We start from the raw sequence: 14404 nt of genomic DNA on the forward strand, positions 1-14404 counted from the left end.
TTTAGTACCATATGTGCTCCCATCCAGACAATATCTACTTCAGGAAAGCTCTTGCATATTTTAGCAAGATGATGCTAAAACACATACTGTATCCATTACAACTGCATGGCTTCAGAGAAAAAAAGATCGGGTGATGAATTAACCACCTGCAGTCTAGGCCTTTTACTAATAGAAAGAATTTGGCACATTATCAAATGAAAAATCCAGCAAAGAAGACCAAGGACTGTTGTGCAGCTAATTCCTCTCCCGATTGGTCTCCTAACCTCACAGATATTTACAGACTGCTATAAAAAGAGGGTATGCTACACAATGGTAGACTCAACTTTGTCTTGACATTGTTGAGATGTATTGCTTCCATCAATTTCTAATTGAGTTTATTTTTTCAAATAAAATTGAAAAATGTCTGATCCAACTTCTGATCTGTTTCTATGTTCTATTGTGAATAACGTGGCTATAAGAGATCATTGCATTCTTGCTTTACATTTTACACAGTGTCCCAAACTTTGTTGAATTGAGGTTATAGAAAGAAACAATGTGGTGTTTTTGTGTTCTAGCCAAAGAAGACTCGGGAAGGAAATTCTTGAGGCAAGATCATCTCTTCTTGGACTTTTGCGTTTCACTTTAGGGCTGTAGCACTCTTATTTCTGGGCAGTTGTATCTTATTCATATTGTGGTCTATAATGCTGGGATTTCTGCATGTTATCATTCCACCTACCTTCTATTTTTAATGGTATAAATTGATTGGATGGGGAAAAGCACATCTGGTTTGTCTAAATGCAAAATGATCTATGCAGGGCTTCTCAAACTTTTTTTTGAGTCCACATTAACCAGATAGTTTTTGATAGCTGTGCTTCACAAATCATGCCCACAATTAAAAATGTATTATTCATCAGTCCCTTGAACCCAGTATATTATTATAACAGGCTCAAAAGGCAGCAGTTATGTTGATAGAGTAAGTCCTGCGCTGGATATGATCACTTCTGTCAGATCTCCCACTTGTGCCTCACCAGGAATCTAACCTCGAGGTTTGAGAAGCACTGATCTATGCTTTATGCGCTACTCCTATTTTCTTTATTGTGCATCACTGTGTGTCATTTGACATTTAGAAAATGCTAAAGGCCTTGAAAATGGTCAGCTGTTTAATTTAGTTTTCATCCTGCTCACTACTTTTTCTCTGACACACTGCTTATTCTTCAGATCTATATAGGAGCTTAGAGCACTAGCAGTGTCTGAATGTTTCCTGCAGAGCATTTAATTCTTGGTTTTAGGCTATGTGCGCACTTTGCGTTGAGGTAGTTGCAGTTCTAAACGTATCCTTTGGCAGAAATGTTTTTTGTCAAATTTGGTTTTGACCACAAAAACGCTACTAATACGCTTGCATTTTTACCGTGTTTTTACTGCTTTTTTACCGCATTTTACACTGCTTAAAATCAGATGCGTTTTGACTACAAATACAATGCTAAATAAAGTTTAAACATACAAACACTATAAAAAAAGAAAAAAAATGATAGCAAATATCAATATTAAAATTATACAAAAAATGGCTTATTTTATTAAAATTATAACTTTTTGCAAATATGTATGCATAAAATTACATTTATTTAATGATTTTCACCCGTTTAATTGTCGGACTAGGTGTGTGTGTAAAGGGACATATCATGCCATTAATATAATGTCAAATACGCATGCATTTAATTGGTCCAAAAAGCATGTTTTCTGCATCAAAAAAGCATGTAAAATGCTAGAATTCTGCAGTAGATGCAACTACTGCAAGTTTTGCAACTTGCTGCCCAAAGGGCAAAAATAATTGACACGCTGCTTCTTTAAACGCTGTGTTTTTGCCAAAATTTCTGCATCTAAAACGCTGCGTTTTTAACAGCATAGTGCGCACAACAAATCCTTATTTGCCATAGACTTTGCTTGAAAATCAAAACACATGCCTTTTGGCATTAAAACGTTGCAGTTCAAAATGCTGCAGAAACGCAGGTAAAAACGCAACGTGTGCACATAGCCTTATGATTGTAAAATGTAGCCCAGCATGTCCATACAGCCATCCATAAGCATTGGTGTCTAAGAATGGACAGAGCATGTAAAATAATCCTGTGTTCTGGTTTGCACCCTTTGTAAAACCAGGTTAGTTTATCATTCTGATGCTTATCACTAGACACAGTCTTGAAGCAGAGAGGGCACTAAAGAAGAGTTAATGAATTATTGATAAAGCTATTCCATAGTTGATCAAGGCCATTCTATGTAAACTGCTCCATAAAACCCTTCCAGGAAGGGGTCCTAAATTCTGAACGGTCATAAAGTTCTTTACTGGCCGGAAATGTTCTCAAACCTGTCTACCTTTCATATTTCTTAGAATGCTGTCATTTTATTGGACATGTAGGTCACCCGTACAATATTGATAATTACCGTAATTAGAATAACAGAGTTTATGATTATTTAGCGTTTATTTAAGAATCTGGTCTTTTGTACACACAAAGATACATTTGAGATCAGAAAAGAGATTGTGCTTGAATTAGATATTGATGACCTTTGAATGGGTGGAGGTGTCAGGTTTCGGCCCCCATTGATCAGCTGTTTGAAGTGACTAGGAGCTAAGCTGCAGAACCAGAGATTGGTATATGGAGCTGTCCTGTATCGGCCCCTTAGGCCGGAGTCACACGAGTGTCTTGCGCAAGTCTCTCATCGCATCACCCGGCACCGCCGCGTGCTCTCCGGACACAAGCATTTCAGTTGCATAGAAATACATGGAGCCGACCCGCTCCTGTTAGGAGAGTGTGTGGCCATGCCTTGTGATGCAATGCGAGAGTCACGCAAGACACTTGCAAGTGTGACTCTGGCCTTAAGGCCCCGTTACACACAACGAGATCGTTGCTGCGTCACCATTTTGACGCAGCAGCGATCTCGTTATGTGTAACACCTACCAGCAATCAGTCCCCTGCTGTGAGATCGCTAGTTGCTGAATGGTTGAGACCATTCTCTTCAAAGGCGATGTCCTGCTGGGCAGGACAAATCTCTGTGTTTGACGCCTACCAATGACCTCCTAACACAGTCCCAACACCCGCCTAGATTGTTATACAGGTCGCTCATCGTTACTGCGTCGTTGGTAAGGTCTGACTGTGTGACATCTCACCAGCGACCTCCCAGCGACTTACCAGCGATCCTTATCAGGTCACATCGTTTTTGGGATCGCTGGTAAGTTGTTAAATGTGACAGGGGCTTTACACTCTCTACGTCCAACTCCCGTGGAATCTGCACACAAGTGATTGGTGGTGGTGCAGTATCAGACCAACACTGATCTCATGCTGATCCTAAAGATAGGCCATCAATATCTAAGTAGTGAACAACCTATTTAACATTTTACAACTCACCTGGAACTAATGTTTATCATATATATTATTTTGTGTGGTATGTAATGACAATTATCAGACATGAGCTTTAAGTATTTTCCGTTTCCCATGGGAGCCTCAAATTATTTTTGGAGTGCATACTACTACTACCCATACCCCTGAATACCTAGAACAGCACAATAACAGAGTAGTCTATATTTGTAAGATTGTTACTAGTTTATTACAAAAAAAATACAAGACTATCCCTTTGTTTACTATCAGCTTGTGGCTGCTAATGCTTCACTGTGCGTGCTGTTTTTATCATTAACAATTCTCAAATGATCACATGAAACATGTGTGTAACACGAATTCCCTTTATGTTTTACAGACTGAAGCCGTAAAGTAGCTGAGCCGTTCTGTCAAGGTAAGAGGTCTGGTTAAAAACCCTTTGCTTTGATGAGTAGTCCCATAAAACATAGTCCATGCAGTCTAGGATGAATTACGGCACTATGTGTTGTTCAGCCTGAAGGGAGACCTATTCTTAGGCCGTGTGCACACGCTGCGTTTTTTTATGTATTTTTTTTATGCAAATTTTAATCAATCTGCAAGGGAAAACACATCCCAGAAAAGTCTATGGGAATCCTGAAGTGCTGTGCACACGTAGATTTTTTTTCTTTGCAGATGTTGGTGCAGAAAAAACTGCACCAAACAATTGAGTTGTCATTTGTTTCTGTGTTTTTCCAGCATTTTCTTCTATCATCATGCATAAAAAAAGGAAAAGCGCTGCACAAAATGTGCGGGTTTTTTTTTTGCAGCATTTTTCCTGCCAAGAAACGCAGTTTTTGGTGCAGAAAATCTCCTTACAAATCTGCAATGTATGAACATACCCTTACAGTTACAATTTAGGACCTTACTATGGACTGATAAAAATGTTTATCGTATCGCTTTGGACTTTGTCTATTATGCAAATAGCTGGTTCATGTACAGCTTTTGGAAAGCAGATTAACTACTACCCCCAGAAAACCTGACCTTGCAGACAGTGATCATAGATGTGCTTTAATCATTTAGCTTTCTTCGTCCCTGATCAGCTGAAATTTAGCGGCTAGGGGGCAGCTTTCTGCAGCATAAAGCTTCCCCACTGCTCTATATGAATTTGTGATGAAGTTCCAACCTCATAACACACGATTCCTGGTTTCAATCCCACTAATATTATCAGTTATTGTACACAGTGTTTGTAGATAAATACATTGTTAATGTTGATTGGATAAAATATAATAGAATATTTTTTTTAGATATATACTATATACCGCATTTTTCGCTTTATAAGACGCACCTGATTATAAGACGCACCCCCAAATTTGGTGAAGGAAAAGAGAATTATTTTTTTTAATGTTAAATGGGGTCCATCTTATAATGCCAGTGTCCGTCTAACAAATCATATAGGGTATATGTCCCTCATAGCCCCGCATCCTAAAATTAGCCACCCTTAATCTGGATATGGCCCCCTTATATTGAGTATAGCCCCCTTGTGCTGGAACACGTCCCCCTGTGCTGCCCATGGCCCCTATAGATGGCACACCTCCCCTGTGTTTGATATGGCCCCCATACAGCTACCCATGGCCACTATAGATGGCACAATCTCCCCTGTGTTAGATATGGCCCTCAGACTGCTGCCCATGGCCCCTATAGATGGCACATCTTCCCTGTGTTAGATATGGCCCTCAGACTGCTGCCCATGGCCCCTATAGATGGCACATCTTCCCTGTGTTAGATATGGCCCTCAGACTGCTGCCCATGGCCCCTATAGATGGCACATCTTCCCTGTGTTAGATATGGCCCTCAGACTGCTGCCCATGGACCCTATAGATGGCACATCTTCCCTGTGTTAGATATGGCCCTCAGACTGCTGCCCATGGCCACTATAGATGGCATACCTCCCCTATGTTTGATATGGCCTCCATGTGTGCTGCCCATGGCCACTATAGATGGCACATCTCCCCTGTGTTAGATATGCCCCCCATACTGCTGCCCATAATAAAATAAAACACTTTCCTTACCTTCTCAGCGCTGTCCCTCCTCGTGTCTCCCTCCTCGCAGTTGAGCTTCGGCTTCCTCCACTTCCTGGTTCTTGCTGCCGGTCATGTGATCGGCACGGCAGAGTGATATCATCTCTGCGTGCCTTATCACAGACAGCAGAAGCAGGACACCGGGAGATCAGCGCTGGAGGTAAGTAAAGCTTTTTTATTTTACTATGGGCAGCAGCATGGGGGCCATATCTAACACAGGGGGATCATGTGCGATCAAAGGAGGGCGCAGGCTCATATAATATGCTCCGCTGCCCCAGCCCCTCAGCGCGATGCGGTTTCAGCACCACACTGTTGGACAGCGGCTGTGCATATTATATGAGCGGGAGCAGGAGATCAAAGGCTGCCGGCCGCAGCTTTACCAGCTCCCAGCTCCAGAGCGGACCCTGCAGTATATATGTATATATATATATACACCCCCCGTATATTCGGTTTATAAGACGCACCCCCTACTTTCCCCCAAAAGTGCGTCTTATAAAGCGAAAAATACGGTATTTAAATTAGAAATAAGCAAAAGGATTTAACCAACCCTGGTTTGGATGCACTGTTCTATTCACCTGACCACTTCAGCTATTTTCATCTGATGACACACTCCTCTATTCATTCACGTGACCGCTTCAGCCATGTTTGGTTTGATGACGCACTCTTCTATTCACATGACCACTACAGCCATTTTTGGTTTAATGACGCACTCTTCTATTCACGGGACCGCTACAGCCATTTTTGGTTTGATGATGCACTCTTCTATTCACGTGACCGCTACAACCATTTTTGGTTTAATGACGCAGTGTTCTGTTCACGTGACTGCAACAGCCATTTTTGGTTTGATGACGCACTCTTCTGTTCACGTGACCGCTAAAGCCATTTTTAGGCTATGTGCGCACGTTGCGTATTTGCATGCAGTCACGCTGCGATCTGCACCGCAGCGTAACTGCATGCGTCTTGCGTCCCCAGCATAATCTATGAAAATTATGCAGGAGACGTGCGCACGTGGCGTATTAGAGCGAAGCGCTTCGGCTGCTGCCGGAAGCGCGCGTTCTAAGAAGTGACATGTCACTTCTTTCCTGCGCTCTGCATGTAGCCCCCGCTCTGTCTATGGGAGGGGCTGCACTCAGATCGCATGGAATCGGCTTTTTTTCTTTTTCATTATGGACTCTTTCTGCAGCGATTTGTGTGCTGTTCAAATTGCTGCAGAAATTTCTGCAGGGCAGAACGCTACGTGCGCACATAGCCTTAGTTCGATGACGCACTGTTCTATTCTTCTATTCACCCAACTGCTATAGCCATTTTTTATCTTATGATGCACTCGTCTGTTCAACTGACTGTTGCAAACATTTTTGATTCAATGACACACTATTCTATTCACCTGACCGCTACAGCCATTTTTGTATGATGACACACTCTTCTATTCACCTGACGGCTACAGCCATTTTTGTATGATGACACACTCTTCTATTCACCTGACCACTACAGCCATTTTTGTGTGATGACACACTCTTCTATTCACCTGACCACTACAGCCATTTTTGTATGATGACACACTCTTCTATTTACCTGACCGCTACGTCCATTTTTGTATGATGATGCACTCTTCTAGTCACCTGACAGTTACACCCATTTTTTTTGCAGCCAATCACAGGCTTTAGCGGTCCTGTGATTTCCGAATAGAGCAGTTATCAGTTCTTAAGCAGGTCCAGTCCCCTGGAGTGGTCAGTGTTGAATATACGGGGCTTCTGGAAGGCGAGTATAGTCAGTTTTGTTATTTTAAGAGCATCCATGACTAAAAGAAATTCTTCCTGTGGCAGCCTGACCAGGACATTGTTCTCTTCTGTACTGGCATTCCTCTGCACGGCATCCTAGGTGTCACCGACTCCTACAAGGCCTTATACAACTATATATTCCGGTGTAATGCAGATCATCATCATGTAGACTAGTGAATGGCATAGGCACCCAATATACCAGGTACAGGTTTCCGATGCAGAAGTGAACCTTGCCCTGGTCCAGATGCCATGGAAGATCGCACTGGACATCAGACCAGGATAGTTGTTTTCTTTTTGTTCATCTCTAATATATATATATATATATATATATCTGTTTAAAGAGAGAGCGAAAGAAAAAGAGAGACACATATTAGGGAAATAATTTCAAAAGTTTTACATATCAAAGGGAATATTATTCCTCGACTTCCTTGGAACTTTCTTTCCCTTGTACTCTATATTTTAGAGCTATTTATTACCATTCCTGTGGCTTCTACCATCTCATAATAAAATACTAGGATTTTTTCTGTTGCTGAGTCAGCCGAGAACATTAGAAAAGAATAGCTATGAATCATAGTATTACTAAGAGGCACAGGCAGAACCAAATTTCTGTATATATAACATCTTACATTTTGTATAATCTTACACAGGCGCTGTCATCTGACAAGCCAACGGACCAATGATGATCATCTCACTTCAAGCAAACTATGATATATGTATGTTGGCTGAGCCTTTCCCAGTCTTCATGTGTATCTTCATAAGGGCGCAGATTCATCTTTTACGATTAATGGCACTTTCTTACAGCTAGAGCGTCACTCTGGCGTGGTGTAGTACTGTATTTACCAGCTGTATTATGTTTTTAAGTAAGAAAACTAAAAAAAAACCTAAAAAAAAATCTTCTAAATGATGACCTGATTACTCCGATCACTATGTGGCCTATCAACATTGCAACGCTGTGAGTTTTCTTTTAATGTAACATAGGGTTTGATACATTGTTTGCAAAGTATATATTAGATGTATATACGCTGATGCTTGGACACGTGCAGTTGTTTTTCACCAGCAATGTAATTATGTGTATTGTATACATGTTCGATTACAAGAATCAAAGTGTTCTAAGCCTGGTGGGTTTTATATGGGACGCATTTCAGTGCAAGCATGACAAAGTAATCAGCATTGTACCATCAACCTGAAAATTTAGTGCATACGATCACTGTAGAATGGTATTAAAATAAGAAAAAACACAAATATGTATAATGTTATTTTTTATATCTTTGAATTCTGGTCAACAGAATAAATCCCCATTTATATAAATCAACTTGCAAGTATTCTTTCAAAGACACAAAGGAAAATCGATGTTTAATGCATCCATGGGAATTAGTCACATTTTTTTTTTTTAATAGGTCAGGTTTTTTTTATTTACAAGGGAATGAAGTATTAATAAGTATAAAGGAGTCTAGGGCATATGTGGATTTAATATCATTAATCACTATTTTCTCAAGTTGAAAATCTGTCCATTAGCCATGCATTATAAGGCTACATGTACATTTTGCCCCTAATGCTGCAAGAACGCATAATTTTCCTGCGATAATACAAAAATAATCCAACGTGGCCACAATTAGTGAATGTGGTCTGAGAGCAATTAGTGAGTGTGGTCTAAGGGCTCGTTCAGATGAGCACTTATGTAAACGTGACCAATTTTATTCAGTCAGGCTGTTCAGATCATTTTTTTCTCACACTGAGGTATGTTTCACATGTCAGTGAAAAACAGACGTTTTTCACTGACGTGTTAAAAACGCATATGTCCCTCCGTGTGCCGTAATTCACAGCACATGTGGGTTGTCCATGTGCAATCCGTGATACATGATTGCACATGGAGATAAACTCACCTGTCCCCTCTCCTGCTGTCCATGGTGCTGAAGAGTGCTGCGATGCAGCATCCGGTCGCCACTGTGTCACCTCTACAGCTACGTCCGGGTCAACTGTGCCTGCATAGATGAATATGCATAACAGTAATTGGCCGGGCAGGAAGCTGCAGAGAGCAGAGGCTGAACACAGCGTTGCTGGAAAAGGTGAGTATAAAAAGCTTTTTATTTTCAATGTCCGTGTTTTTCTGGTACGTGTTTCACGGACCACACCATAGTGTGGTCCGTGGGACATCAGTGATGCCAGAAAAAAAGGGACATGTCTCTGTGCGGAGCACATGGACATGCATGTACGCCGCACGGAGATACGGTCAGTGAAAAATCACTGATGTGTGCGCAGACCCATTGATTTTAATGGGTCTGCGTATGTCCATGATTCTGGTACGTATAAAAACTAGCACATACGTACCAGAATCACTGACGTGTGAAAGAGGCTTGACACTCAGTCTACATGCTCTATTCTCCGACTTGCATACTCCGATCTATGCGATCACAAAAAAAAAAATCAGATCCCACATGGTTCATCCATATTTTATCCAATTTTTACAGATATATTGCCATTATTAATCCAAATGAAGAAAGAAAACTTTCCTGAGAACTCGTCAAAGCGCTAGCCACAGTGCGAAACGGCTGTCGTCCGTCTGCCGCCCCCGCACTCCCCTCTCCCCCCCTCTGTGATGTCTGGACTTACAGAATAAATACCGCTATTCTCCAGAGTGAGCTGCAGCTTTCTTTCTTCATTTGGATTACCTTTATCTTGACCACGCTGCCAGCTGAGCACCACCTGGAACGGCTAAAAAAGTCCTGGAACAGCTGATCGCTGAAACCCGTGAGTTTCCATTACACAGCCCAGTGCTGCAGTGCCCAACAGTCTTGTTTATTTTATGTTGATTGCCACTATTAACAGAAAAATTATTTTAATCATGTACATTTTTGGCATGTATAAAAATTGATGCCATACGGATGTTACATGGATGTAAAATATGGACACACAGGTGACAATACAAAGGAAAATCATCTTAGTTTTCTGGATGAAAATTGGATGATTTTTCATACGCTCATACGAAGTCTGGTGCTATTCAGTTAAGCAGGGGAGTGGCTTATTTGTAGCTAGTGCAGTGTATCTGGTAGGTTTTCAGACTTGAAATGTATAAGTTATTAACATTGAGACATTCCATAATAGTATCCCTTAAAAACCCTTCAAACATTTTACCCACAACAGATGTTAAGCTTACCGGCCTATAGTTTCCAGGTTCCCTTTTGCACCCTTTTTTGAAAAATGTGGTACCAATATTCAAAAAAGGGTGCAAAAGGGAACCTGGAAACTATAGGCCGGTAAGCTTAACATCTGTTGTGGGTAAAATGTTTGAAGGGTTTTTAAGGGATACTATTATGGAATGTCTCAATGTTAATAACTGTTTAACTCCATATCAACATGGATTTATGAAGGATCGCTCCTGTCAAACTAACCTGATCAGCTTCTATGAGGATGTAAGCTCTCACATGGACCGAGGAGAATCATTGGATGTCATTTATCTCGACTTCGGTAAAGCATTTGACACTGTCCCACATAAAAGACTGCTAAGTAAAATGAGAAAGCTTGGGCTCGGGGAAAATGTGTGTAGATGGGTAGGTAGCTGGCTTAGTGGTAGAAAACAAAGAGTGGTTATTAATGGTGCATACTCAGATTGGGCCAGGGTTACTAGTGGGGTGCCACAGGGGTCTGTATTGGGCCCCCTACTATTTAATATATTTATTAATGATCTGGTGGATGGTTTACAGAGTAAAATATCAGTATTTGCAGATGATACAAAACTATGTAAGGTAGTTAACACAAAGGAGGACAGTTTGCAACTACAGATGGACTTGAGTAAATTGGAGAATTGGGCTGAAAAATGGCAAATGAGGTTTAACACAGATAAGTGTAAGGTTATGCACATGGGAAGGAGAAACAGATGCTACGATTACTTACTAAATGGGAAACTGCTGGGGAAATCAGACATGGAAAAAGACTTAGGCATCTTAGTGAATAAGAATCTAAATTGGAGTGCCCAGTGTCAGGCAGCAGCCACCAAAGCAAATAGGGTGATGGGATGCATTAGAAGAGGTCTGGGGGCACGAGATGAAAACATCATTCTCCCTCTGTACAAATCACTAGTCAGACCACACTTGGAGTATTGTGTGCAATTTTGGGCGCCGGTGCTGAAGAAAGACATTACTGAACTTGAAAGGGTTCAGAGGCGGGCTACTAAAATAATAAATGGAATGGGTGCATTACAATACACGGAAAGGTTATCAAAATTAGGTCTATTTACTCTAGAAAAGAGAAGACTTAGGGGAGACCTAATAAATATGTACAAATATATCAGAGGGCCATATAGAGATCTCTCCCATGATCTGTTTGTACCAAGGACTATGACAAGAACAAGGGGGCATTCTTTTCGATTGGAGGAAAGAAAATTCCTACATCAGCATAGAAGAGGGTTCTTCACGGTAAGAGCAGTGAGGCTCTGGAACTCTCTTCCTGAGGAAGTGGTGATGGCCAACTCACTGAATGAATTTAAGAGAGGAATGGATGCATTTCTTGTTAGCAAAAGTATAGAAGGTTATAAATAGCATAATCTTACAGGTAGATAGAAGAGCGACCAAGATTATTAGAGGAATGGGTGGGCTGCAATACCAAGACAGGTTATTAAACTTGGGGTTAGTTAGTTAGGAAAAACAAAGGCTTAGGGGGATCTAATCACAATGTATAAATATATGAGGGGACAGTACAGAGACCTTTCCAAAGATCTCTTTACACCTAGGCCTGCGACTGGAACACGGGGGCATCCGCTACGTCTTGAGGAAAGAATGTTTAATCATAATCACAGATGAGGACTCTTTACTGTACGAGCAGTGAGACTATGGAGCTCTCTGCCGTATGATGTTGTATTGAGGGATTCACAAGTAAAATTTAAGCAGAGCCTGATCGCATTAATTGAAAAATATAATATTACCAGTTATGTATATTGGATTTTATGACAGGGTGTTGATCCAGGGAACTAGTCTGATTGCCGTATGTGGAGTCAGGAAGGAATTTTTTTCCCCATTGGAGCTTATTTGACACATTGGGGTTTTTTTGCCTTCCTCTGGATCAACATGTTAGGCTACGGGTTGAACTAGATGGACTTAGAGTCTCCCTTCAACCTTAAAAAACTATAAAAACTATGAAACTATAAAATGGATGTTTGTATTTACGATACGATACGATACCATAATTTCCCACGGGATCAATAAAGTGTATCACAGCAGCACAACTTAAATCATAACATGAATTACTTAATTGACAAGACAGTAGAGTTGACAGAAGAACATTATACATTAGATTAGGACATACACAGCGGGTGAGCTGAAAGTAGAAGAAATAAAGTAGACATTCACCTTGATGATTTAACACTAATGTTATTGTTGTACATTCCCATAGCAGTTGGCACAAATGATTTCCTATATTTTTCCTTCTTACACCTCAGAAGGATTAGCCGGTTACTGAAGGTGCTCTTCTGTCTCATGAATAGCTCATATAATGGATGTGCATTATTATTCATAATCGCCATACACTTTTTCAGAGTTCTTCTCTCCACTACCTCCTCAAAAGAGTCCAGATTGCAGCCAACAGCGGAGCTTGCCTTCTTGATAAACTTATTCAGCTTATTGGCATCAGAGACCCGCACACTACTACCCCAGCATATGAGTGCAAAAAAGATGGCACTTGCCACTACAGACTGGTAGAACATTTCTAACATTTTGCTGCACACATTAAAAGACCTCAGTTTCCTTAGGAAATACAATCTGCTCATCCCCTTCTTGTAGACTATCTCTGAGTGGCATCTCCAGTCCAGTTTGCTATCCAGGTGGACCCCCAAATATTTGTAACTCTCCACCTGCTCTACCTCCTGACCAGCAATAGTGATCGGTAGACATTCCATCTTTCTCCTGCTATAGTTGGCCACCAACGCCTTAGTTTTCTTAACATTTAGTTGTAGATAGTTACCATGGCACCAATCCACAAAATTTGACACCACCCTTCTATATTCCTCTTCCCCCTGGTCCCCCCTAATACATCCAACAACCACAAAGTCATCCGAGAATTTTTGAAGGTGGCAAAAATCAGATTTATACTGAAAGTCTGATGTACACAGTGTGAATAGAAAGGGCACTAACACCGTTCCCTGAGGAGTACCTACACTGCCCAATAATCTGCTAGAGACAACTGCTCCCATGTGTACAAACTGGCCGATCTGATAGGTAGTCAGTTATCCAATTTCTCATCCCCTCCTCCACCTTCATATCAGTCATCTTTTTGTGTAGTAAAAGTGGCTGCAGGGTGTTAAATGCACTCGAGAAATCGAAGAACACCGTCATTCTCCAAAAATCTCCAAAAATGAATGTACAGTATGTAACAGAGTAAGAAGAGCATCGTCCACCCCCAATCTATGCTAGTAAGCAAACTGTAGGGGATCAATAAAAGCCCTCACCCTCGGACTGAAGTGAGCAAGCACTAATCTTTCCAAGGCCGTAATAGCATGAGATGTTAAAGCTACAGGACGATAGTCATTTAGGGTTGCAGGAGAAGTAGTCTTGGGTACCAGAACCAGACAGGAAGTTTTCCATAACACTGGTACCCTCTGTGTTTTAGACTTCCATTAATTAGGTGTGTAAAGATCGTACACAGCTGGTCTGCACACACTTTAAGGACACGTGAACTGAGTCCATCTGGCCCTGCAGCTTTACCAATGTTAAGTGACTTAAACTGCCTCCTCACATCATTTTCAGAGACTCTGAAATTAGTCTGCTTATCCACCAATATCAATGTTGCAGAATTTGCACCAGAATCACATCCTCTGTCAGTTGGCGTTTCACATGTATTGCTAAATCTATTGAAATACTCATTCATCTCATTAGCATTGTCCAATTTTCCTCCCACATGCTCAGACCTCACGTTAAGCCCAGTCAGTAATTTCATTCCTGACCAAACCTCCCTGGAATTATTGTGGGACAGTTTCTTTTCAAGTTTAATTCTGAAGATTTCCTGGGCCTCCTTTATTTTATACTTCAGTTCATGCTGTATCATTTTAATTTCCTCTTTGTCACCTAATTTAAATGCCTTTTTTTTTCCTGTTGAGCAAATGCTTCAATTCTTTTGTCATCCATGGCTTGTTATTTGCAAAAAACCTAATCTTTTTAACAGGCACCAACATATCAATGCAGAAGTTAATGTAGTCAGTCACTCTACCAACCACTTCATTAACATTTGTATACTTGTC

At 40.9% G+C, this 14404-nt stretch overlaps 1 protein-coding gene across 4 annotated transcripts in view; it reads left to right on the forward strand.

Moving 5' to 3' along the window:
• Window positions 1-8487, forward strand: part of TPST1 (tyrosylprotein sulfotransferase 1) — a 138751-nt gene extending 130264 nt beyond the window's left edge. For 2 of the 4 annotated variants that reach the window (XM_075336317.1, XM_075336318.1), the window contains 3 exons: window positions 555-585; window positions 3724-3759; window positions 7827-8487. In XM_075336317.1, the coding sequence (XP_075192432.1) occupies window positions 555-584 (30 nt within the window). In that variant the 3' untranslated portion in view covers window position 585; window positions 3724-3759; window positions 7827-8487. The remainder of the gene's footprint in view (window positions 1-554; window positions 586-3723; window positions 3760-7826) is intronic. The other 2 variants (XM_075336320.1, XM_075336319.1) reach the window with 1 other exon arrangement.
• Window positions 8488-14404: the final 5917 nt, after the last annotated feature.

Source organism: Anomaloglossus baeobatrachus, chromosome 2, assembly GCF_048569485.1.
Source record: "Anomaloglossus baeobatrachus isolate aAnoBae1 chromosome 2, aAnoBae1.hap1, whole genome shotgun sequence".
Taxonomy (NCBI): Eukaryota; Metazoa; Chordata; class Amphibia; order Anura; family Aromobatidae; genus Anomaloglossus; species Anomaloglossus baeobatrachus.